The 27,320-nt window shown below is 44.4% G+C and overlaps 1 protein-coding gene across 2 annotated transcripts; it reads right to left on the bottom strand.

The window, feature by feature from the left end:
- On the bottom strand, positions 1–27,320 carry lasp1 (LIM and SH3 protein 1). Of its 2 annotated transcripts, none has more exons than XM_071909298.2 (7): positions 27,045–27,320; positions 18,331–18,425; positions 13,798–13,882; positions 8,816–8,923; positions 6,585–6,663; positions 4,604–4,701; positions 1–3,903 (listed from the first exon to the last, which is right to left on the bottom strand). In XM_071909298.2, exons 1-7 carry the CDS (start codon positions 27,111–27,113, stop codon positions 3,730–3,732), a joined length of 708 nt encoding a protein of 235 aa, XP_071765399.1. In that variant the 5' UTR covers positions 27,114–27,320; the 3' UTR covers positions 1–3,729. The 2 variants fall into 2 exon arrangements, with proteins under 2 accessions (XP_071765399.1, XP_071765400.1); XM_071909299.2 differs by having other exon boundaries at positions 4,604–4,698.

The raw sequence follows: 27,320 nt of genomic DNA, 5'->3' as shown, positions 1-27,320 counted from the left end.
TGAGAAAAAATGACATTTTATTGAATCTGCAGAATCATAAGTACAATTCGAAGTGCTGTAACAGGGCAACAAGAGATGATAACAGGTCCTTAAGTTCGACTGTATTCTGACTTTTGAATACATGAGTATGTCAATATGTATATGGTATTTTTTATTTTTGCTTAAAAAAATAACAAAATGATATCAAAACAAAACAATTTAAGATGGAACGCACAAAAAACTGATCTGAATGCTAAATCTGTGATTGTGGATTACATGATTTCACTCTGCAAAGTCTATATAACCAGTATCATAGAAGCAGGGGATGATTCATCAAAAGCGTAGGAGGCTACGATGAAGGCTGAGGGTAAGAGGGGGTCTCAGCAGTTAGGATGGGCGGGACACTAGATAGAAACTGAGTGGAAACGGGGTTATGATATGATATGACATTACGGTGCAGTAGATGAGCGATGCCAGAGCAGAAGAGCGTATTTGGCGCAAAGAGGTTAACTCCTGACTAATATCCAGGTCAGACTACAACTTGCCCCGTCTCACGGGCTGGGAGACGGGGTACCCCCCCCCCCCAGCCCCACACACTTACATCATCACATGCTCATGTTCGACTTTGCCTTGCCACAGCGGTCTGCAACCCATCTGGAGCCACACTTGCACAACACTGGCTGTCTTTGGCCACTTTTTTTACCATTTCCAAGAGAACACCCCCCAACTGACAATCACCAACTTCAAAACAAAAGAAAGTTTGTTTTTTAAAATTTTTTTACCAAAACTGGCTTGGATTAGGCTCATCTGGAAAAGAAAGACACCGGTTTGAGTAGCTTTGTTATAAAGAAAGAAAATCAGAGGAAACGACAACAAAAGCCAGGAACAACGCTCAGTTCACTTCAAGCCAAACCACCCAGTCTTCAGTTCACCCAAGAGAAACACAAAAATTGTGAGCTCTAAAACAGCTTTTCGATCTAGCATCTGCTTTGCAAATAAACATGTCCTGTTGTCAAGTAGAGGTTAACGCAAAACACAGGCATATGTTAAATCCTTTTGTCTGGCAACCTTATTACTTAGCCAGTTTGAGGTGTGTTGTTTTTTTTCTGATTCAGTGATCATCTTCATCAGCACTGTCACGATTCATCACATTAGAAAGTTGCAAATTTTTTTTATGAATGTTCAACACCGACTTACACCACGACTTGCAACTTGCACCACACTGGATTTTCCATGAGTCAATTTTTAAAATCACATTATTTCCCCCTCAGCCACATTCACAACAAAATGAACCATTAACAGACAGCTTTTATCTGCAGGCAAGCCACTTCCCAAAGCACCATGACCTGTAAAAACATTTTCCCTAACTTATCTTTATGATACATATACAATTGTACAATGTCATCTAGCTACATAGTGAGAGACTTCTTTTTTTATAAAGCTGAAAATTTTTCGACCCCACCCCCCACCCAAAGATACACCGCCCTGCCCCGTCATGTCTGTGACCGTCACAGTGCATCACAGGAGAGAATGAAACAGCAAGAAAAGGGGAAGAGGGAAGTATGGACAGGGGCCGATGAGGAGAGTATTTACACCACTGAGAAATGGTCAAATATCATTTCCTAAGCCTGATAATGTCTTCATAAAGCTACAGTATATAAAGTAAAGGAAGGATGCAGCATAACGTTGCGTTGCATGCCATTATGGTAGTCAGGCATGAACTTAACTGCTTGTTAGTTAGTTTATGAACCAACCTTATTTACTTCTTAGTGATCACTGCAGCGTGGGAAACTGCCACCAGCCAAACATCTGTAAAGTTTGTCTGTGGAAGTCCCTAAAAAATCCAATTCACTGGTAAAATATGAAAAGTGGTTGACAATTTGGAAATTTACAAACCACGTGAACGGCGGACCAAAACAAAGTTTCCAGCCCTGGATCAGCATCTGTCCCTGACATACCACCTTCATGTTGCTTTATTCCAAGACTAGAGCGCACACTAAAACTTTCACGATTATTTATGAGTGTCACTCCATAACATTTCTCTCTCTTAGAGCCTGAAGGACAAGACATAGTATAACAACAGGTACTCTGGTCAAAAATGGGCTTGACTGAGCAGGCCTTTGGCTGATTTCTCCTACAGGTAGCCAGCACTGTTGTGACCTGAAACAGCAGGTGGAGTCCTTTACCGCCTTGACAGATCTAGTTCCGGGTCTACATGAACTGGTCTGCCTTGGTTCATAAATTGAGTTGCTGGTTTATTTATTTAATACATTGACATTTGTTTGAAAATAAGCCTCTTACAATAACAAGAAAAAGCAAAGGAGAAAACAGCATGAGAGAAATGACAATAACATTTACCACAGCCAGGGTCTCTGACTTCAGATACATGGTTCAACAATTTCACTCACATCTCATGGAAAAACAGACTGGAATGTTCTACAACAAAAACAATGGAATGACTTTAAAATAAAAAGATTCACAATACAGAGTTGTGCTTGGCCTTCTCTTTTATAAATGCTCTACTCTAATGGTCACTTTGTAGCAATGGGGAGGGACTTGACCTGTTCCCATCTCCTTCCTCCTCACAGTTCAACCTTGATCGCCGTAACTTTTACGATCCTCTAAAGACTGAAGGCATTCAGGCTGCGAAAGCAGGAATAAGGATATATATTCACACCAACTGAGGTGATGTAGTGAGTGTGATCATAAGAAGTGGGTTAGAGGACCGTTTGCTGATCATGTCCCCTAACTTGTCCCTGATCCCTCCTGCATTTGACATGCCGGCGATAGGCAAGGCCAGGAGGTGCACTTCAGTTAGGCTAAGATTCCAGTTTCATAACAATACCCACAATGCAGTGCTGAACACGCGAGGGCACCTATATGAACATGAACGGAGAAATGTGTGTGTCAATATATAAATATATAAAACCTCTCTGTTAAGACTGAAAACTGGCTGACTGATGCAACAGCAATGGGGTATTGAGGTTAAAGGAATGTACACAAGTCAAAATATTCAAGCTTAGTTCTGGCTGCTCCAATACAGTGAGATTCTACACTGTGTTTCCAGTCTGGCCAAGATCACGCTGCGAAATTAAAACGAAAATAAACAAAAACAGGCCTCTGAAAATGCCACACCCACAGTCCAAACTTATTTTCTCTGCAGCACAATGACTGCAGTTGTCTGCTGCCATGGCAACCATGTGTTGACTGACTAGTGGGGGAAAGGGCTTTAACATTTTTTCTTTCTTTTTTTTTTGCATTATTTGTCAGGATTTTAAGTGTTATAGCTAGGATGGAGCTGTGTGACACAACATGACCCCTGACATACTGCGATGAACTGTGTGTTTATCTTTTAAGACTTTCAATTTCCACTTGTGACGGCAAGAGAGTGGAGCCAGGATTGGGAACAGAGCGACAGATAAGAGGATGACGAACATCCAAAACAGAGACGGACAAGACATCAGCACAGACGGACAGACGGACAGAAAAGGCAGGCAGGCAGACGGACAGAGAAGGACAGACGGACAGAGGGCGTCTGTGGTGGGAGAGCTGAACAGTGAGAGCGGCTCGGGGGATGCTGGGAGGGGGGTTTGGGGTCTCACAGGACAGATTAGAGAACAAGAGTAAAATCAAGAGAAAGCGGCATTAAGATGAGATGGCACTGGGCTTTTCGTTTTCCTTCTTTCCCTCCCTTTCTCTACCTCCTCCTCCTTTTTTCTCTACCTCTCTTCCTTTCCCTCTCTCTCTCTCTCAGATGGCCTCCACGTAGTTGGCAGGCAGCATGCCCTGCTGGCCGGTGCGCTCCACGCGGCCGTACATCCAGCCCTCGTCGATCTGCTGCACGTCTACGATCACGTCGCCGTCCACGAAGGACACCTCGTCCTCATCAGCGGCAGAGTAGTCATACACTGCCCTGTACCGCTTCTGCACACACACACACACAGAAACAGGAAGTAGTTCTCAGTTAGTTCCTGTCTGCTTCAGCCACAGTTAAGGTCTCACTTGTCTTCACTTGTTATGGTTCCATCTAACTGTCAAGCAAATTTTAAGCAAACTTCTAAATGTAAAATATAAAATGCAAATGAAAATGCAAAAACATCCATGCAAAACTGGAAAGAGTTTTTCACGAGTTGATAGTTCTTGGGGAATTTGATATTGGCATTTCATCTCAGCTCATGTTGGCAGTTTTTCATGCTGTCGGAAGACAAAATCAAATAAATGCACTTGGCAATATTCTCATGCACCAACTAATGCCCATACAACCATGACGGGCGCCTTTTACACTGTAGGAACAGACAGTCAACAAGCAACAATGAACAGGGAGGGTTGTGGTGGGCAGATATTTTACAGACACCCTCTGGCTGCAAAGGTTGTGACGTCAGTTATTATTCGACAAATACATTTCAATCACTATTTATCATATTGTTTCTTGAATATGATGACAATATGACAAAAATGATAAAGCGTAAGAAATTTGTAGTGTTGAGCATATTACATCAATATTTGCTGTTTCCATTCAGTTTTTCTCATTCATCACAATTAGCCTAAACATGTTTTGTTGGAAACAGCTGCTGACACAGTGGAGTCCACCTGCAGGGAGAGCAGAGGGCAACAGAGGACCTACCCCGGCACTGGGAGGGGGGGCGGCGGCCGCCTGGCGTACTGGCTCTGCAGCAGGCTCATAGTGGAAGTTCTGAGAGGCTGGAGGGGGCTGGTACGCTGCTGAGAAAACAACACAACAGTCAGAGAGAGAGACGAGGGGAAGGCAAATGAATCAGCTGCAGAGACATGGAAAGATAGTTTCTATTGCTATTCTGTCTAAAGGTGATGATACACAGGCAGTTTTAGGGCAAATGTGGGACAAAATCTGCCGGCAGTGAGTATGAACGACTGGCTGGACAATGGGCAAATGGGGAAATGGGCGATGGTAACTGACAAATTTGACAGTTGGAGTGAAAATGGATGAAATAACAGATACTGCTGCATCACTGTGATCTTGGCCTTGTCTTTTGAACTGAAAATCAAATAATTTAACCATTTTTATCAAGGTTATCCACTGCAGTTTCATAACGTGTATTATAGGCTTATGTATGGGTGTTTTGTTCACAAAAAGGAATAATCTATTGTATCTAATATAATCTATTATATCTACTGGCATCTAACAGCTAGCTAGCTCGATTAAATATTATATAAAAAGAATAAAATTATTATTTCCTATTTGTGTTTACTATTTAGTAGCAGTTGTAGTCCTGCACCTCACACCGTCAGCCATTATTTTGAAAATATTTGGGGCTGAGGACAGGTCACCTGACCAATTTTCTTGTCTCTGATTGGTTGATGTTGAAACTCTCTGATCAAGCTTGGTAAGAATTTCAAACTGATACACTGTTTTCAGTGAGACAATATTTCCAGCAAAACTTTCCAGCAAATTTTGGCCCAAATTTGCCCTAAATATTTGCCTGTGATCATCACCTTAAGAGACTAGGCTCTCTGGGATCTAGTCTGGGTTTCACAGCAGCCATCTGTAGCCAGTCTGTTTTGGCGAGGGAAAGCAGATTTCAACGCGTATACCGGAGATGCACGTTAACGCCAGGAGTAAAGGGGGTCAGAGCCCAAACATAACCCCTGTCTGTCTGTCTGTCTGTCCTCTTCCCTTCCTCCTGCTGCATCCCTCCATCTCTATCTGAGTGTCATCACACTCAACCCTAGGGCTCTGAGAGAGGGTAAGGAATTCAAAAACACGGCAAGCCGGGACGTGCATCCGATGGCTCTTGTTCTCTTACACAACCTTCTGAACAATGCCTCTCTGTGTATAGGTGTTAGCTGGGTAAGTCAAATACAAACAGCAGGTACGCAGGTCATGCTACTACTTAGCCGTAACATAGCCACAACTTTTCTGTTTCAGTTCAAATTCTTCACCCTATACAGTAACGTTCTGAAAGTAAACAGTTCATGATGTTCTTCACATTTGTGATTTTGGTAGTTTTGAGTATCAGAATGACAAACAACTTTGTCCAGGGATTGGTTTTTAGCCATTAAATTTCAGGTTGTGCATTGTAAGAATTAAGTTAATGACTCTGAAATACAATGTGGAAAAACAGCAATTTATAAACACATGGACTGAATGCAGAATGAGGAGTGCAGTGAACGAGTTAAAACCAAGGTCCCCGACTGGGGCGACTAGGCAACGCCCCGCTAGGAGAGCTCACACAGCCAGCAGCAACAACAGAGCCAAGAACAGAAAACGCAATAAGTTGAAACAAAATTTGAGATATTTACTAGAGTTGTTGTTCTAATACATTTCTCAGAGAACGGTGACATCTGAAAACATGATGACTATAAATGTTAGATCATAAATTAATCTTACACGCCAAAAATGAACATCAGAAGTTAGGGATCACTTTTGTCCCGTTGGGGTTGCTTTCCCTAAACTGGTTCCTCCCCCTATCCACTACTATTACTGATATATGTAGAACTGGTGGTGTTTACTGCGTAAACAAATACTACTGACTGCACGGTTGCACCCCACAGTGAGTTCATAAGGAACAGAAGTAGTGGACTGTGTGTGTGTGTGTGTGTATGTGTGTTTGTGTTAGAGTTAGTACCTGAAGTGGGGTTGCTAGGCTGATGGGGTGGGGCTTCTCCTCCCATCCTGCTCTTCTCAAACTCCTCATGGTATTTAATCTGCAAAGAGACAAACACAAACAGTGTCATTTTCAACACAACAGAGAAGTTCATGCATCTTTATCTAAGAACTACAAATCTTTAAAAGGGCCAAACTCAGAGGGGTCCAGTTTACTCTCCAGGAAGCTATCACAGGATGCAGTACATCTTTTATCCACCAGGTGTCTCCAACTTGCTCTCCAGCACCCCTTGTCTTTGTGGTGATAGGTGGGGCGCGCTACGTGCAGCAATGCTTCTGGAAGCAGCTTGACGCTGAGAGGAAATGACATCTCCGCCGGAAGTAGTGTGAGCTCAGAGTTGCATAGCAACCCTGGCTGACACATCAGGAGGAGCAGGTGAAGAGAAAAAAGGGAAGGAGCAGAAGCTTTCAATGCTTGGGGTGAGAATGAGCCAGCTAGAATCAAGAGGAAACGCTGGGGGGGAAATGGAGTGAAACATATGACTAAGCACATATACGACCAAAATGTAACGTGGGTTATTTGTTTTTAAGGTGTAAATGAACAAAAAAGCCTCAGAATTACAGATTCAGGTGCAAAGAATTTGTGATCTACCTCCTAACAACCAATCTAGTCAGCGAGACAAAGGCAGCATTCATTGGTAAAAACATGAAAAAGGACCACACAGACGAACCTGAAACTGAGAGAGTGGCTCTATGGCTGCACTAAACAACCCCTCCCCTTATTTCCAGGCTGATAACAGACTGACTCACACCGCCTTGGTCAAGATTTACAGCCCTGATTCTGTCCTCGCTCGCGCCCTCGCTGAAAGAGGCCACTGTGCCGGCGGCGCTAGTGAGGAGTGTATTCACAGACTGGATGGGATGACGGAGTGCGAGGACAGTGAAGTCAGTGACTGAGAGAAGACAGTGGCTATTTTGAAGTGCAATATGTTAAGTGAGAGTGTGTGAGGGAGATTATTTTTGTTTGTTTCAAGGAGCAGGTCGAACAGATGGTGTGTGTGGTGTGTATGTGTGTGTGTGTGTGTGTGTGTATTCAGAGGAAACACCCAGCCTGCTGCTGGACACAAACTAAACCCCCTGCTACTTCTCAATCTTTGCTGCATGAAAAGAGGAAAGTAAAGGGAAATGGTAGAGGCTGAATCAAGGGTGGAGAGAGAGAGAGAGAGAGAGAGAGAGAGAGAGAGAGAGAGAGAGAGAGAGAGAGAGAGAGAGAGAGAGAGAGAGAGAGAGAGAGAGAGAGAGAGAGAGAGAGAGAGAGAGAGAGAGAGATGTGAATGACAGACAGGGATGGGGACAAGTCTAGGCAGACAGAAGTGAATGTGAAAGGGCTTCACATTGCTGACATTCTGGGAGGAGTGCTGAGTAAACTTCTTAAACAGTGTCAACTGTGTCACTTAAACAAGTTTCTCAGTCTGAGTGTCCAGAGGAGAGGAGACGAGAGGGGAGGAGGGAGAAAATGTGAGAGAACACAAAGAGAGAAAGAGAAAGAACAATGTAGTGATCATCTGGAGTGCCGCTCTTGGGCTTGGCTGTGAACAACACACACTAATTGCGAGCAGATGTAATGTTTATCAGTTCTGACTAAAAGCACTTCATGATGCGCCCAAGTCCATCTCGCCATACTGTGCTTGTTATTTTGATGTGGCTTGTGTGCGCACTCGCATAAATGCGCGTAATGTGTGTGTGCGCGTTTCTGGGTCTTGCAAATTTCCTTGAACTCAGACACGCGAGATCGTTTCATCGAATGAAAGCAGTAATTACCCATCATCCTCCACACTAATTATGCCATTAGAGAAGCCAGCGCTGAATGTATGTATGTATGTGTCCTGTGACGTAGGCTTGGTGTGCGGGTGTATCTCACAGGGAAGTAAAGGCCTTTACAGCTGACTTAAGCAGTCCAGGGAGGCAAGGTAAACACCGCACGCATTTCTACATCGCTATTCTGTATTTACAGAGAAATGGCAAATCAATAAGTTGAGCCGAGGGACGGAGGAGAGTGGAGGGGAATGGCCAAAGTGATTTGAGAGGAATCCCATTACTATAAATGAGGAGCTGTGTGGGCAGGAGAGGGGCTTTGCTGAAGCCTGACATGTACTGATGTCAGTGACTAAGTGAGAGGATGAGTGAAGCTAAAAAAAAAAAAAAAAGAGGGGGTGGGGTATCTGTTTTGATGACTTTGTTGCAGACACTTACGTTGCTGATATTGTCCTGTGTTTTCTTGATTCTCTGCAACTCTGGGGTGTCTGCGACCACGCTGAAACCTTTCCCTTTATTCTTCTCAAACTCCTCCTTGTACAGAACCTGCAGAAGACACATAATCCTGTTACAATCACAGCCAAAAAAGCATAGCCAGCCGCACACAGAAGAAGGTTGTTTGCCTATTTTAACTCATTAGGAATGAATATTGTTCTGCACCCGAGCTTATTCAAAATATGCAAGGCGCGCACGCTACATTCTTGCTGAAATGCATTATGTAGTCAGATGAATAGTTTAAATGTGTTTAACTGCATGAGTCAACAAGGAAATTCCAATAAGTGTCACACAAATGATGATTTAGAGATGCTCTGATCAGGATTCTTACAACCTGAAAGATCACCAATTTCACCAAAAAAAACTATGATGTGTTGTGTAGTATGTCTGATACTTTTCCGCTTACATAGAATTGACATGGATATGATTAAGTATGACCATTAAGAAAGGAAGAACATTGAAGAATGTTTTCACTAGAGGTGTGCCGATCTGTAGTATCTGTAGTACTCCTCCTTGGATTGGCAAATGAAGCTGTCCCGATACCGATAGGCATAATGAGCTGTGCTTTGGCGCAATAAAATACTTTTCCAGCCGGAGGAAAAATGTCTGCAGTTTGGTGACTCTTTGATCTAAGTGAAGCAAAGTGCCAGCTGTGCCAAGCTAAAGTGTCTGGCAGTGCTGAGAGTGGAGGAGAGGCGACACAGCTCCCTCACGCCAGCTAGAGGCAGAGTGATATCAGAAAGTAAAATCACAACGTCACTGTAACGTTAACTAATGTTGGTACAAATATAGGGCACGAACAGTATGTTTCGGAAATAAAAAACAACTATATTTTCATTCACTATAAAGTCCCCCTTAAATATATTAACTTAGTTACTTTGTATAACTCTAAAAACTGAAAGACATGTTCATCAATATGGGTTTCATTCTGAAATTTTGAAGGGAAGGGTCTTTTTTCGATTTTATTATTTCTTTCTTTATTTGACTGAGAACTGTTTTTCAGTGCAAATTTTGATGAAATGAAGCACTTGTTCATGTAATTGTTTTATAATAGGCTGATATTAGGCAGCATGAATCAGGGTTAACTGAGTGGTACTCAGATTGGTACTTGTATCAGCCAAACTTCATAATAAAGTATTCTGTACTCACATCAGAAAAATTGGCATTGGTGAACCTCTATTTTTCCACTAGTGAAAGCAATACGACAAACTGCTTGGTAGCACCCACATGATGTAAACGGTTCACATGTACTGCTTCACAAATTCAGATTGTAACTGGTATAGGTGGAACACCAGGAGGCCAAAGACCAGCCTCACATTTAGACCAATCCACCACAGATCCATCAGAACTCTACAATCAACAGGATAGGTTTCACATCTCCCAGTTTTCTGCCTATTAAACTCACTCAGCAAACCAGAGAGTGTGGAAGTCTGAGGTTGAGATAATCAATGTTTCTCATATATATATAAGCTATCTATAAGCTAACTATGACTGAGGAAAGCACTGTCAGTGTGTGTGTGCGTCGAGTAAGCTTTGCCCTCTGCATAGATCTTTCTCTTTTGTGGTAACATTCACTTCCTGTTTGCGGGGGAGCGAAGGCCTTACATACAGGATGTGCTGGCAGCCTTATACGGTCAGACTGAGAGGAGCTGCACGACAAATGGAGTCTCTGTGTGTGTGTATGTGTGTGTGTGTATGTGTGTGTGTGTGTGCCCTTCCCACCCCATCCTGACTCTTAGAGCAGGGGAGGAAGTGGCCAGCCCATGCAGCGTCAGATATGTATCAGAAAATAAATGACAATGCACAGAGTTTTCCCTCAACGCTGGCCTGACGTTGGGACTGAGTATTTAATTATGACACTGTAGAAACCAATACAGGAACAACAGGCAGACAAAAAAAAAAAAAAAAGAAACAGAAACAGCCGATGGGCCACACACTCAGGGTCTGGGGATCTCCTCCGCAAAAGGCTCGGCAGGCTCAATGACATTTCAACAAAGACAAATCACTCAATTCCACCTCCCCACACCAAACCCCTTATTCTAGCCTCCATGGTGACTGCACCAATTTCCTGCCCTCTTTTTAAGAATGGAGCCTGCTTGCACAATCCATTACCCAGTTCCCAAGCTGCCCCCCCCCCCACCTCCTCCTACCACAGCCACATAATGTCTGACACGGCTAAACATCGTGCTGACCAACCCGCCTCCCGTCTCCCCAACACCTTGTGATGACATGACTTGATCGTGATTCACAGCAAGTGTATATGTGTGTGTGTGTGTGTGTGTGTGTAACGCTGTGTCCGTATCTGCCGGTACCGTAGTGTGAAGTCCACAGAGAAATTAAGTGGAAACGATGGCTGATCCTCATTCCACGGGAAATTATCTACAGCTCTCAAGCCTGGTCACAAAGATAAGTCAAGAGGAAGATTAATGTGGCCTCGACCCATCTTTGTCCTTCATTCTCTCTCCCTGCTCCTATTTGTCAACATATGATCCTCCTCCCTTTTCTTTTTATTTCCCAGTCTATCTCCTTTGTCTGTTTGGATCTTATTCAATAGCCTTTTCTCCTCCAATCGTGTCTCTCCCTTCCTTCCCCAACCACACCCCCCCCCGCCCCCCCTCTCTCTCTGTTCTGTTCGCTCCTTTTTCATTCATTCATATTTTACTGCTTCAACAGCAGCAGACAGAATCCCTCCATAGAATTGGAGCCCTTCCTCATTATAATCTCTCTCTCTCTCTCTCTGCCTCTATTTGCATTCCTCTAGCTTTCCTTCCTCTGGGGATTTTACTTTTATCTCTTCCTCCTTCACCCCCACACTCCTCCCTCCTGCCTCCCTCTCTCTGTATCGGTGCCTTCCTGTCTCTTCCTTCCTTTCCTCCCTCATGCGTGCCTCGTCGGTCTCCCTCTCCTCCTCCCCAGTTCGCTCTCTCTCTCTCTCTCCGTTTTCTTTATTTCTCTCCCCTCTCTCTCTGTTTCTCTCCGTTTCTCTCCCGTAAAGTCTTGTAATGAGGTGTGACAAACCTCTCTACCCTGCTACCATAGCAATAGGGTTCCCGTGGCAACGCAGCGGTGGTGAGGGGTTAGATGGCCCCAGTTCTCCACACACACACACACCCACCCTCAACTTCCTTGCACTGACACACACACACACACACACATGTACAGCGCCATATGAGTACTACAGCACACAGAGCCAGATACTTATTTCCTAGTATCTGAACATGACTATATCACACACGTAAGCGCAAGTGTGTGGGCTAGTGCAAACACACACACACACTCTCTCTGAGTAGTCAAACCTGTCTGTTTCCTGTCTACTTCTCTATACACTATGACAGGGCCTCTGTGCTGCAACGCCACACAACCGCTAAAGGAAAGAAAAAGGAAACATCTAGGAGAGTTGTACAAAGGTCCCTTTGGCGAGTCATTCGTGATTACATTCATTTACATCCCTTCAAAAACACACAAACACACAGCTTTTGTGTAATAATCTCATTCTTGAGTTTGCGACTATGATAAACCATTAGCATAATGACTGTTTCTTGGTGTCTGGTGTAGTGTTTGTTGGGGGTTGTTAGGACAAACAATCCATGTTGAAAAACACCATCTGTGCCTGGGTCCCTCCGTGATCCCCCTCCTCATATGATGACCCCCCCACCCCCAATACTACACAACCCCCCTGCTCACATACACACACCCCCGTCTCATCTGTAGAGCTCGACACTGACACTGACGATGTGTGTGCCTGTCTCTGATATGGCCTGCTTCCTCTCTGGACGTTGCTCTCCTCTACTAAAGGCTGATTAGACACACCTTTCTTTCTACGTTTCCCTGCGGATCCCATTCTCTCCCTCTTCTCCATCTTGGTCATTTGCTTCCTGAGAAGGAAGTGAGAGTATATAAAGAGAAACGGCCACTACTGTCCAGATTAATAGCTCAGGATTAGATGTAGAGCAGGAGAAGGAGGGGAGGAGGCTGCGGAGTGGGCTAGGGGGGGCAATTTAGTCTTCTGACGGGCTTAACATTGGATTAACGCCTGAGTTGGTTCTAGGGAGGCTGTCTGTGGTCAGTCTAGCTAGCTCCCGGTCGGATCGATGTGATGAGATCCTAGAAGACTCAGAAGCATGCCCCAGACAACGTGGCCACACACGAATAAGAGAGGTGGAAGTGCGCATGACAGCCTCCAAGGATGATAACTGCCAATACCAGATACATACAGCGCCCTGCTAAAGTTGTCACTAAATATAAGAACATTTTAACACCTACTTATTAGGGGTTTGTTACACAAGCTACAACCACAGACAACCATGGCAAAAGCTCAGGCAAAATCTATTGGTGAGGCAGGGTGAAAATCTCTCTGACTTCCTATCAGAGTCGTCTTTATTAAAGCAATAACACATGACCCAGTTCAGATGGATATTTTGGTCTGATGAGTTTTTTTTTCCTAGAATATATTTGGGTCTTTGTTATTTTAGTTTCTGCAGGAACAGCCGCAGCAGTGTTTTCTGTGGTTAGAAAATAGCCCGAGGATGGTGAGACCTAGCCCGGGCACCGTGTGGAGAAAAATAGGTGCAGAGATTATTTAGGGGGATCCATTGGCGGCGCAGTTGGGGGCAACTACAAAACAGATAGAGCCAGAACTATACAGACAACAGATTAGTGCAGCAACACTGGGCCACACAGCAGGGGTAGCATTATTGACCTCAGATGGTGGGGTTGTAAAACAGGGGGAAAAAAAATTATTAGGTTGTAATAAAGTTTGTAGCCATCATCAAAAAAACAAATCGCATACAAATGACTGCAATCCACAGAAACACAGGTGAAAGCAGCACTGTGTGAACAAGGTGTGAACAAGGTGTGTGTGTATCTCACAGCCGGAGTTTGGACAGGCATGAGTACTGAGGGTTGATGCTGGGATCAAGGGTTACCTGGCTCTGCATCTTGCTCTGCTGTTTGAGGCGGAGGTTCTCCGGAGTGTCAGCCACGGGGGTGAAGTTTGTCTTGGGGTAGTGTCTGTAAAAGAAACACACAAGACAGCAAGGAATGTCACTACACAGTAAACACACACACATACACAGAAACTAGCTTGCATCAAGGCCCCCAGTGTGATACACAAGCCTAGATTGTTGTGAGAGAAAAAAAACACAGCGGAGCTCAAACAGTGCGCGGTCTCCGGCCCCACAGAGGGTGCATTTGTTATTCAAGGTGGTCCTCAGGTTGAGTTAGGAGCCCCTGTACACAAAAGGCATGTCAGTATAACACACAATGCTCTGTGTCAGTTGGGGCCAAAACAGTCTGGAAAAAAAAGAGGTGCAGGCAGGGGCCGTGTGGGGGATGAGAGCTTCAAGGTTGTGGAGTTTTGGAGGGGAGCCATAGCAGGTGTGGAAAATACAGCTTACAAAACACACACACACACACACTCACACATAGACACAGCCCTATGGGGGATAACAGGAAGAGGAACAGCATGCAACAGACAGAGCGGGAGGGTCAGAGAGACAGTGTGTGAGTGCGAATGATGTCATGGGCAGCTCCTTCAGCAGAGCGTGAACACAAGCCTCTTCTCTGAATGGATTTGGGGAATATTTCTGGACAGCCGCAGACCCCCGTAACCAACCAACCTACCTCCAACGGCCCTGGAGAGAACGCTCTGCCTGAAACGAGTCCACACACAAACATATACAAACATACACAAATAGGCATAAACACGCAGCTTCCATGCAGACATGCACGCAGACGGCGGGCCGGGACGCATTCCGACAAGCCGTTTCAATGCAGACTTGCTTATTGATTCCCTAAACTGCTGTCAATGGTGTGTGTGTGCGGGGCATAAGTCAGTGTTTTTATACACTGGAGGCTTCTCTGCACTAGCAGCCTTCGGGTCCACGACTAATGGTGCCTGCCAGTTCAGTGTGGTCCTTAAGGCAGCGAAAACACATGGCTGAGACCCAGAGGAGAGGAGGCGCCCTCACAGCTTTATCTAGCAGAATCATATGGACTCCGGTACCCAGCCTGCCTCGGGGCACGGGATGACCTCAAAAATCTCCAACCACTACCCCTGCCTCTGGGTAACCCATTTAGGCAATATGTTTACTGTTTCCTTGACAACGCTGTAAACACGCTAAGTTCGTATTTTCTGATGTGATATATGGGGCTGTCAAAGCAATTTAACAAAAGGAATGTGGTTAAATTATCTTAGATGGAGAGCTGAGCAAACAAACAAATTCAAATTAGCAGCCACTTTAAAGAAACCCCACGGATAATTTCAAACAGTGGAAAGGGGAACAAGAATGTAATTGGACCTGAATGAGGACTGAAGTTGAACAGTATGGCTTTCATGCTGTGATATATAACCACTTATATATAAGCACTTGATCCCTGCGTGCATCCAACCAACCACTGCAAGCGCATGCAGGTCTGTGCACGCTCTCTCTCTCTCTGCTTTTGGCGCTGCTAGCACTCATTTTCCTGAAAAGGCTGCTATCAGAGACATTCAAATGTAGTGGTTTGCTATGTTGGCAGCTTAAGCCTGGCAGGCAGAGGAGAAGCCACTCAAACAATGCCATTTCCTTACACAATATCTAATCGTAACAGCTAGGAAACTAATATTTACATGTTTTATTTCTGGAGTTGGGTGTGTCTGGTTTGTGGTGGTGTGGTTGCACACACTGTGTTTTACAGAGCATCGTTGTGCCTGCAGAGCCCTGCTTGGCTGAGGCAGAGACAGGGTGTGTGTTTAAGCCACACAGAAAACTGACAGTTACAACATCCAGAAATTGTCTTTACATGTATGTGTAAAAATGCTACACAAAATATGCAACTGTGTCGCTCATGTAAGCATAGTGACTCAGAAGGGAGTTTGTAGTGTGTGTTAGTGTGTGTGTAATCATGCTTGTGTTTGTGTGCTTGTGGGTTTGAGTGAATCATAAGAACACTCATCTATCTGTCAGGCCGTATAACAAGGTAATAAGTCGCACAGGGGAATCAGTGACACACGCACAAACTCAGTTAGCCCTGTGAACACTGTAAAGAGGGAGCGATCAAAATGGTGAGGAGAGGTGGGGGACGGGCACACGCATGTGTAATCACACACACACACACACACACACACACGGCCTACTGTGGAGGAGGAGAGGCCTGTTTGCATAGTGGAACCAGGAGATGTTTCTGGCCAGCTCGACCCTCTGAGACCTGGAAAGGTTGTAATGCATCATTCAGCAGAAAGGAACATTTCATTACATTCAGGCCATGCATCTGTACCTATTATCAAACACAACAGGATGACTGACTGACTGAGTGATCAGCAGCTAATTGTAAAATGCTGACAGAGACAGCACACATATCACAGTAGAGGAGCTGTAGCTGGTAGAGACTGCATTGATTTGAGCAGATGAAGGGTCAAAACAGAGTGGAAGCGAAATTACAGTCAGAGACATCCGCTGTACAAAACTGGCAGAATCCATTATGTAGTGAAGCTAATATTTTAAAGCTCATCCAAGATATTTCACTGACTCGCTCTCTCCCAATCAGCTTCCAGTAAATCCAAGAGCCCTTTCCTTTCCAAGAATATGGAAAGCAGCAAAACCAGGAAGCAGCCCGCAATGTCACTCTGCTGTGTGAAAAGGGCTGGTTGGTTATTTATTAACAACGTACAGTATCACCAAGTTACATCACCGAACCATAACTCAAAATATTGTTACATGGAGGGAAACTGGCATGGACTGTAAGGGAGGACACTAAATCAAAACACTTGTGATAAGTTTTAACAATAGCACGCTTATATGCATGACTCCTCATACCCAAATTAATAATGTCAATCTATCAAACAGGCACTATGAAAGTATCTCACCATTGGCTCCCACAGTTTCCAGGGGAAGTAAGGAATTTTCCAATCTATTTATCTGCCCTCCTAAATCTCCCACAATCCCCCCTGTGACTCTAGCATCTAATCAGAGCTAGGACTATCAGGGAAGAAGTGGGTGGGCATTCAGTGAAAACAAACAACGTCTGTATCATTTACTAAGGACAGATATAGAAGAGTAATGATAAAGTAGTTATCCCACAGAATAATAACAGAGAGGACGGCCTGCATACCTTCCCTGGAGCGGGAGACTCTTCCACTGATGATGTTTACTCTTACAAGGCTTGTTTTAAACAAACGGAAAGAGGCATAATAAACAGGCTCTGAAGGGCCCTGCTCCTGCTGCTGTACACTGACACAGACGATGGAGGGAACATGGGAAGCAGAAAAGGTAAAGGAGGAGCCATTTTAGACAGTGGAAACAGTGGTGCTGGCTGGAGGACACCTGCTATAGGCAGTAATGCCTTGACCTAGATGGGAAAGATCAGAGGTAGGGAGCATCTGGACAAATTAGGCCACCAGTCAATTATAAAACAAAAAACTCATTAAGTACCACCAAAAATGTGATATGCAATGGCGTGTTTCTATTTTCAGTTTAAAAAATGCATGCTAGAGCCTGACAGACAGATGGAGAAGCATATTATATAATGGAAAGGGGAGGTCCTAATAATCTCCCTTGAAAAAACATAGTTTATTGTTTTCCCCATGTATTAGAAGTTATAATATTTTAGAAAGTGCCATGTTTTACTTCAGACACAAACGGCTTGTTAATATTGGTATTAATCCAAGAGGAAACCAAATACTGTAGACAGTTGGCCACAAGCTAGCAGGTTACCATAGAGTTTCCATTGGGGTTGCTAATGACAACGCTAGGCAGGCCGTTTCTTGGTTGACTGTATTGCCAATTCTAAACGTGGCGCAGGAAAAATGCGAAAGAGCTTGTCAGAACATGAAGCAACGCCTTCTCTCTGCATTCCCTTTCAGAACTTGCACACACACACGCTCTCTCTCTCTCTCGCTCTCTCTCTCACACGCACACGCACGGATAGTGAGATGAGGCAAAAATCATTACAAATACCGGGAGAGGGAGATTCCATGGATTCCTGATCAGACTTTGGCATGTGGGAGTATGTGAGTGTGTGTGAGAGTGTGTGCTGAGGCGTGAGTGGACACGCTGGTTTTCAGTGTGTGCGCCTGTGTCACTGCCGAGGAACTTAAGGAATTTCCTTTGTTGACCCCCTCCCCTTGTGGTGGAGGAGGGTGGGGGTGCAGGGGGGAAGGGGTGTGCACTTTCCCACACTACATACAGACCCTTTCTCTGAGGGAGAGCTGGAATAGCCACAGATAAACAGCAGAGAGTGGAGAGAGGGGCCTTAGCTGGGCTGCAACAGGCACACACACACACACACACACTTAGGAAGAGTCTTGTGTCAGTCTCTGGACAGATTAAACACTTCTGTCAATGTCTTTGGTATGTGGGCTGAACCACCTGAGTATAATGTGCGTATTGCATAACACACTCATAGACACACACACACACACACACACACACACATACACGCACACACACACACAAAATGATGACTTAGGGAGGACTTACGCATTGCAGTATGGTCTCTTTTCGAAGCCTTTGTAATTCTTCATGTTTAGAGTCATTTTGCAGATCTCGCAGCTGAAGCATCCTTTGTGCCAGTACTGTCAAAGAGAGGAGAGAGAAAGTAAAAGAGGGAGAGATTAGAGACATTTGCTCTGTGCATCCAGAAGGAGCTCCAACCACACACACACACACAAGCTAGCAAAGGACAGCCATTCGAATGAGTAAGGCCAGAACTACTTTCTATTCCCTTGAGGTTTTCACAGGGAAAAGGGTTGGATGCAGAAAGAAAAAATAGTGACAATTGCAATTGCGAGTGTGAGTTTGAGAGGGAGAATGAAGCAATGTGGAGAGACAGGGGTTTGTGTGTCCTGACACTGAAGGGTTAAGGGAGCGCCAGACTTCCTCTTTTGCTTTCAAAATCTATGGCTGTTATTTATAACGCAACTTCTCGAGAGGCGGCTAGCGCCAGTGTGAGAGGAAAAAAGTGTGCGGTTGAAAAGTATGCATCATCGTTATCGCCATCTAACCTGGTGGCACTAGTTTTTCACACCTTTATTATTATGTGCATCCATGTGTGTGTGCAGAAACAAATAACAATTTCTAAGCTGACCCCTATACATACCAACTACAAAACAACAGAGTTTCTTCACAGTGGGTGCTATAACAGTAACTATAACTATGACAGTCCCCATGCTCTGCTTGGTCTGAGGGCCACTTTTTGCTCTCCCTCTCTGTCCGTCTGTTCATCTCTGCAGGCCTGCATCTGTCTTTCTGTAGCTCCCTGTCCCTCTATCCATCCTCATAAAGAGCCTAGCCTCTATCTCCCTCAACACCCTCCCTCCCTCTCGCCTCCTTCCCTTTTCTCTCTCTTGGCACTGGGCTGATCTGCGGCCTGAGGGTTCAGAGAGGGATCGAGGGAGGGAGGATTGGAGAAAACTGGAAGGAGGGACGAAACATGAAAGGAAGGAGAGGAGAGGGAGAGAGCAGGGGAGGGGTGGGCGAGAGAGAAAATGCCAGAGAGTGAAGCAATGATCTGGCTGCTCCTGCTATCGTCGAGGGAAGGGAGGGAGGAGTGCAAAGAGACACAGAGAGAAAGAGAAAGAAAGGGAGGGAAAGAAAGAAAGAGGGAGTCCTTATTAACATGGCCTCAGGGCGTTCTGCCATCCCTCTCATTCTTTCTCCCACTCTTTATCACTCTCTACACCAATTGCCCACACACAAAACACTAATCTTCCAACCAAACAGTCCAGAAAAGATTCAAAACAGAGAATAAAGCTGCAGATACACATCAAAGTGCAATGTCACTTTCTCTCTGTTTCTCTCACACACACACGTGCACAATGCATGTTAAATTCCACACAATCTTGGGGCAAGAAGGGGGGCATTACTGACAGACATATCCATCATTTCCCTGTGTGCAGCGATACAGGTTGATAATAAAGCATGTGTTATAGCGCTGATACACAGCTGGTAATAAATCACCAGGATGGGCCTCGCTGAGGTTTACTGTCTGTGAAAGCTGCAGCTAGACACAATCATGGCAGTGCTATGGATAAAATTATGATATGACAACATCGCACAATGAGCATTTCACTTTGGTCGTCCATCCATTACTGAACATTCAAAAATATGATACTACTGGCCTGGCTATAAGAACAGTCTGGTCTGTTCTCTCTGGATGCATTGGACCACCCAGGATGGTATGTGTAGACAATGGGCAAGCGTGTGTGTGTGTATGAGCCAGCAGATGTGTGTGTGTAGCTGTGGACCAGCAATAATGTACTGAGGCAGACAAAGGAGGTGGCTCATACTGGACACCGGCCCTGAGCTCTGCTCAATGGAGCTGTGATCCACAGCCAAACAAATTGGGCCAAACCCTAGAATACAAACTCCTTATCCCACTACAACCCAATCAAGGCCAGGGGGAGTCACAGATGGACACATCATGTTACTCTTTCCATGTCTCTCACTCTCTGTTGTTCTGGCTGGCAAATCCCTTTTCAAACAACAGCACATTGCAGGCAGATTCCATTTCCTCCACTACAGTTGATTTGCAGCTATGGTGGCGGCCATCTTTGGAGGCACATCAGTTTGTCAACTTGTAGCACAGCAGCCCAGCCTGATATCCCCTTCGTCTATTGTTATCCCCTTCTCAATTCCCCTGAGCTGCTCCTAAATCTGTAACAGCGGTAAACCAGGGATTAACCAACAGAGTGTAATGCTAATAGAGAAGTGAGAATGCTAGCGCTGGAGGAGGAAAGGTGAGCAAATCGGCTGAGCGTGGACTTTGATCCTCCTGTTGTTTCCCGGGATAAATATTGACCTTGGGATTCTTCCAGAGAACAAGCTTGCTGCACTCACTATTTAGCAAACAATTCCTGAACCTCGCCCAACCTGCTAACCCACATTCCACCAGGATAACCCCCACCACCCTCCCACCCTCCCACAGATCCCATGACCCTCTCAGGTGAACAGAGAGTCAAACACAGATGGATGCCAAAGGGAGGGAGAGAGAGGGGGTGGAAGAGAGAAGTGGGGGGTGAGATAAAGATCCCAAATGAGGGTCTGAAAGGCTATCGAGTGGTTGGCCTTATCCAGCTCCAGGAAAACCTGGCTCTTGGGTGCCGAGGCAAGATCTGGCAGTCAGCTGGAAAATGAGGACACTGCAGAGACGGAGCCCTAGAAATAAAACACCCATAAAAAAACGGGACTGTCTCCCTGCATCAGTGCAGCTCCAGGGCATGTGTGCGTGTGTGCATGTGAACTATGCGTGCGTACATGTGTGTAGTACAGTATGTAGGCTATGTGTCTCAGTGTATGATGCATGTGTGTCAGTGGGGATCTGAGGCTCCACTCAAGAGCAAACATGCTCAGTCAGCCTCACAACCTCCTCTCAGTGAGAATGAAGCCCAAGTTGGCCTGGACAAAAACCCTGAAGCTATATGAGAGGCCAACACAAGTCAGACACATCAGAGACAGAGAGACTGTTAATGAGTGCCTGACCAGGAGCGTGCACTCACATACTAACTACAGAGACCGATAGGAGACTAGTAAGTGCCCGACTAAAGGCATCACAATGCTGTGGGTCTGTTGCTTTGAACACTTCCTATGTCAGTCTTTGTGTGTATTTTAAGCAGGGCAGGGCATTAACTATTTTGGTCCGCCAACTACAACAGCAAAATTCACCAACCGCATTATTTTACCAGACATCTAGATCATTATCAGAATAGAAACTTCAAACGATGGTTGGTTACATACCCAAGTGTCTAGTACAGTAGAAAACCTGCCAGCCACAGCTAAATTTACCAGGATTTGAGTGTTGTAATCTATGGAGCAGGTGAAATGGATTTGCATGGTTCAACACTCTGCTAATCACCAAATAAAACATCAGAGAGAGTTTAGCACCTCCTAATACTGAAAGACAGCCATAGGGTCCCTGATGGCACATTTCATAACTCTAGGTCAAATCAGATTTAATTAACTTTAATCAACAACATTTTATGCATTTAGAGGCTGAATTTTCCCAGAATTTGAAAGATGCTGCAGTGTCCAATTGACTCAGATTCATTTTTAATAAATACTGGCTAAATAAAACAAACAAACACACACACACACACACACACACAGTGGGCCTTTGCAGTGGCTCACTGTGTGTGTGATAGGGAGAAGATTCCTGTGTAAGACAGTGCATGCCTAAAGACACAGAGCCCACATCTGGCTGGTACTATTAGAGGAAAGTAAAACTCATTAAAGCACGTTGGTTAATTATTGGCGTACCTGATGTCATTAGTTTTTACCACGGCCAAGGGCTTTGTAGTTGGCCAGCAGGCAGACAGTGATTTGATAGGACAAGCTATGCTAGAGTATGCACTTAACACACATCCCAAACCACTCCAGTATGTGATGTGCACTTTGTAGCACACACATACCGCCGACCCGGCACCAAGCCATTCAAAAAAAAGTCCTAACAGAGCGGATCAGAGACAAGCGCTGTTATGGTGGGATGTTGAACGACTAGTGCCTCGTCATAAATCACCCACATAAAATTCACTTTACATGTTTGTTCAAAGGTCCAATCATGTTACCACGCCATGTTGTATGGTCTTAAAATGAGTAAAACTGTCTCTTTGCCTTCCATCTCATATCTTTTGACTTCTACAGGGGGATGAGGAGAATGAAGATTTTCTGTACTGCCGAGAAATAGAGCTGTAGTAGGGAAAGCAAACTGTCCTAGTTCCTTTTTTCTGACAAAATGTCCAAAGGAGAAGTACCTGAGGGCTCATGGTGGAGTCATTTCCTCAGGTGATTTTGACTGTAATGTGTTTTTGAGACTGAGTCATGAGGAGGAGGTGACTAGTGGTGGCTGGACCGATTCCTCACCTCTTGTGGCCTTTGGACAATATGAATCAACTCTCAGAATAGGCTAATCTGCCTAAATATAGGCTACGTACAAAACTGGGGTCAGAGGAAAAGCATTCACATTGGATCATCAGACACCAAATGTAGACAAATCCTGATCACCACCAAAGACCCGCAAACACCTGAGTAAGGCTGGTTAGTGGTGACAACCTGTTTGAATAGGACTGAACTAGAAACAGCGAAGAGGAATCTAGTGCTGACGTGTAGCATGTCGGGCTACGCTGGGGCTGGGTGATAATTCAATATTATTGTTTATTGTGGAATCATATTGTGACGATATGGTGATTTGGGGATAACGTGACACACAATTCTGCTGTCTAGATTGATGATAACAAGCAAATTTTATTTAAAAAACCCTGAAAAAATGAGGTATGAAACATTTTAAGGAATATTATTAGAAAATTTCAGTTTTGTTTGACATCATGCCTAACATTTCCATTCGGTTCAATAGGATGAACGTAAATGTGATTATTTAACATGCGATTTTGCATACGTGAGCCATATCGTGATATATATCGATATTGAAAAAAATCCTTATGACTATCAACCATATTACTCAGCCATAGGCTAGGCCTGAGTAGTTTTGATCCAACACAGGCAAGAGCTAAAAAAAAACAGCACCAGTGATTCCTAATAGGACCAATGTTGAAACTTATTCCTCATGACCGACCACATCAGAGCCATATTGGAACTCATCACTGCAACACTGAAACAGATCAAGCCGGAGGTTGCACCAATGCATCGCCCATGAGGGTGACTGACCACTATCAGACTGTGGGGGCATGATATAACCTCTTATAAATAACAACGGCCGTCTGGAGCTGCACCACTTGAGCACTGTATTCTTCTGACCTTTCACCCTTTTTTTCCAGTGATTTCATGGGTTTGATAAGCAGCAGTACAAACAAGGCTCAGATCTCCAACAGAAATCCCACATCAGATAAAAACGACAAATACCGTTTGAAGTTGTTGGCTAAATAATAAAAAATAAGACACAATTCAGTGGTAACAGTGTAAACTATTACTATGCATCCGATAAATCAATGTGTGGGGTAATGTTCTATGAAATTTCATCAACACACATACTGTTTTGGATGCCAAGAGTGCCCGAACATTTGAGATCATGTGAACCACAAAGTGCAGCCGCATTCTCTGCTACACAACCCACTAGGCCTCTAATACAAACACATCGTTCAAAGGTTATATGAATCTTGGGAATATATAATAAAATGCCTTCCTGCAATTGATTATTCTGTGAGTGCAACTACAGGGAACAACACCAAGATAGACAAATCCTTGGAGCTCAGTGGCATTTCTTGTCTGTGCTGTCAAGGCCTTCACCGACATGCTTATATGAAGGAAATCACCTCCCAGCGGGAGTTTGTCCATATTCCTTTTTACTTTTTTTCTCTACCAACGCATTGGTTTGCTTTCAGTCAGGCAGTACCTCATCTATGAGACTTGGTCCTACTTGGGAGAAAGTTTGGTGCATGCAAGCTGCGTTTGAAACGAACTAAAACAAAAAAAAAATAGCTCTTCCCAATATTGTGTACAATATTGGCCATTTGTAATTCAAATTTGGTTATTAAGATGAATGCTTCATTCCTTTAAAATAACTGCCACAAATAAAACTGTCAGAACACAAAAATGTGATTATTATATTGTGCATACATTTAAAACAAGACCACATTCTCTGAAACAGCAGCTGCTTTACTGCCCACCTACAACAGATTGCACGACTGCACAGCCTATAGTGGCATGTATGTCACAATTAAATATTAATACATCTCATGAAATAATGTAGCAGTATGTATCGTTTCGCCTGCAGCTAGAAACAAGCCCTCTGATTCAGACATAAGAAAAGCAGACAGCACACAGAGATAGTGAATACACACACACACTCTCACAGAGAAGATAGTCTCAAGGAGAGATGAGCTTTGTGCCTAAACACTCTCTAACTAGATCTCTCAATTTATCCCCAAGTACACACTTCTTGTGTGTTACAAATGGCTATTAATTTCAAAGTGACACAAATACAAATCACAAGTCCTACACACATCCGCCCTCCCTAAAAACATTAACCTCATGATGATCTATGTTTTATTAGTATGGCTTGCATATTATGTAATGCTAACAGTGGATAAAAGTACTCTACAATCCCTCATCCTTCCAAGTTTTATTGGCCCAATTTCAACAGCTGTCATCAGCTCAGGCTACATAAAGCTATTTTGGTGGTACTGAGCCTAACACTGTTAAATCTGACCCAACAAATGTGCAGCTCTGTGCCTCTTAATACCTACACACATTTAACTATTGAAAGGAAGCAGCATACGTAGGCACAGCCTTCATCAGCAAAAACCACGACCAAAATTCACTTCCTGTCTTTACACGTGCTCGGCTGCCCGCTCCCTCTGCCGGGCCCTGCCCTGCTCTACTGGAATGCGGATTGACAGACAAACAAGCCTCTGTGGCTCGCCCTCTTCCCAGAAGGCCATTACAGAAGAAGACCATCAGGTAAAGGTATTGAACGGCGGCTGTGAAAACCACTGCAGCGGCGGCAGCAGCAGCCTGGACTCCCCTGCCTTCACCTGAGCTAGCACACGGAAAAATCCCCAGCCAATGCGGCCTCCTCGGCTGCTTTAAACAAACGGGAAGGGCAGCCAGTGCCACGGAGAGGGAAGAGGGGAGGTTGTTTTGGTGTGTCTGAGAGGGTGAGCGCTGATGCGGAATGGCAGCGAAGACAGACGGCAGGCTGCTCTCCTGTGCTTGGTTCAGAGCAGGGAGACAGCACAGCAGGCCTCTGACAGAGCACGTTTTATGGGAGTGTCTGTCTGCTGGAATGCACCCTGCTTCAGGCACAGATTCCACAGCACATTCGGTCTCTCTACTTGTGGCAGTACGGTTCTCATCAATGCCCTCCTCCTGACATACTAAAGCATGAATTGTATTTTAGGGTTTCTCAGATCATTTCTGCATGTAGAAGCATACTGAAGTAAGTGTACAAATAGATTCCAGTCCAGTGCACTTTGGGAAAACATTAGTCACAGTGCATTCAAAAACACATGCGTGCAGCAGAGCACAAACAAATCCAATCGAGTGTTGATGTTACTTTAGATAATGTGCTTTGTGCACTTTCCTCTTTCCCCACCTTCTCCATCTGTCAACCCCAATAGATAAGAATCTCCTGACAGGGATTGATTCTCAGTGGCTATTTGGATGTCCATTAGATAAATTATCTGCTTGCCCCCAGCACTGCTTCATGAACAACATAAACATTTCTATTCCTGCCCCAACAAAGGCAGACCCCACCCACCTCTTCTAGAAAGAAATGCAGTGTATAATGCTCAGTAGAGTTTATGACCTGTATTGTATCAGGTTATTGTAAAGGTTACAGTGTGACGGATGACATTAGCAATCATTTAATGCAATAAACCACACAATCACATCACATGTTCACCTTCACCTAAGAGCTCAGGGGGTCTACCGGGGTCCTCAGAAACAAGATGTGCTCTGTCAACCCCTGTCTCAAATGGTCGCTACCATCTGAATTAGTGACCTCAACAGAGGGAGGATGGTTAAAATTGATGCGATTACCACTTTGACTGAGATTACGCTACTGCTTTGACTGAAAGCAAATTGAGACACCTCGGCTAATCACCTCCGACTTGGATTAGCCAGTGAATTGGACACATATGTGTCCAAATCAGTCCACACTGTCCCCAACAGTGTTTTACATGAAAAGCGTGATTAGGGAAACACATCTGCTAAGGGAATTAATTCATAAACCAGAATTTCTTTAATATTTGAAGTCCAAGCAATATCCCTAAACCTGCAATAAGTTTCCCAGGAAGGGTAACGTTGGCTAACATTACTGATCAATTCACTTGCAAGCAGTGGTGCCAGTCCAGGCCCAGACCAGGCTCGGCTTTCGAAAGCATTGTGGAGCATTTGTTTAGGTTGTTTTAATATAATGTCATATAAGGTGCTCTTTGGGTTAAAAATGTACTGGTATCCAGAGTTAAAATCAGTCACCAGGATATGAGGACAATTTTGTTTCCAGTCCGCGTTGTGGTAGCGCCTTGAAAACGTTAGCTAGCTGTTAGCTATAACCTCTGTTAGCTCGCCTAGCTAGCGAGATACCTGTCCTGTGGGGTGTTCAATTCATTCACAAAAACTGTGTAAGGTGTAATTTTGAGAGGATAAAAATAACTTAAGTAAGGCAACGAGAGGCACAACGTTTCAAGCAGTTATTTTCAAAGACAGTAGTCCGAAGTAAGACAATGTTCTCATCTTCTTACCTTGTCCAGACAATTCACTTTTTCCGTGGGGTAAACGACTCGATTACATCTGCCACACAACGGATTCATGTTTGAGGAATGCTCTTCTAGCTAGCTAGCGCAGAAACAGGCGATGGAAATGATACTGCTGATATATGCTGTCCAGTATTTACTTTTAAAAACTAGCTATAGAGAATGATTACGATCACTAGCAAACCGACACTAATCTAGTTGTATGTATCAAATCCGAGAGGTTGTTGTTGTCGTTGTAACCGCACAGCTGGCTGTCAGTCTACT

Source organism: Centroberyx gerrardi, chromosome 7 (assembly GCF_048128805.1).
Source record: "Centroberyx gerrardi isolate f3 chromosome 7, fCenGer3.hap1.cur.20231027, whole genome shotgun sequence".
NCBI classification, from domain to species: domain Eukaryota; kingdom Metazoa; phylum Chordata; class Actinopteri; order Beryciformes; family Berycidae; genus Centroberyx; species Centroberyx gerrardi.
The sequence above is the reverse complement of the archived record's forward strand: the minus strand, read 5'-3'. Positions and strand labels throughout refer to the sequence as shown.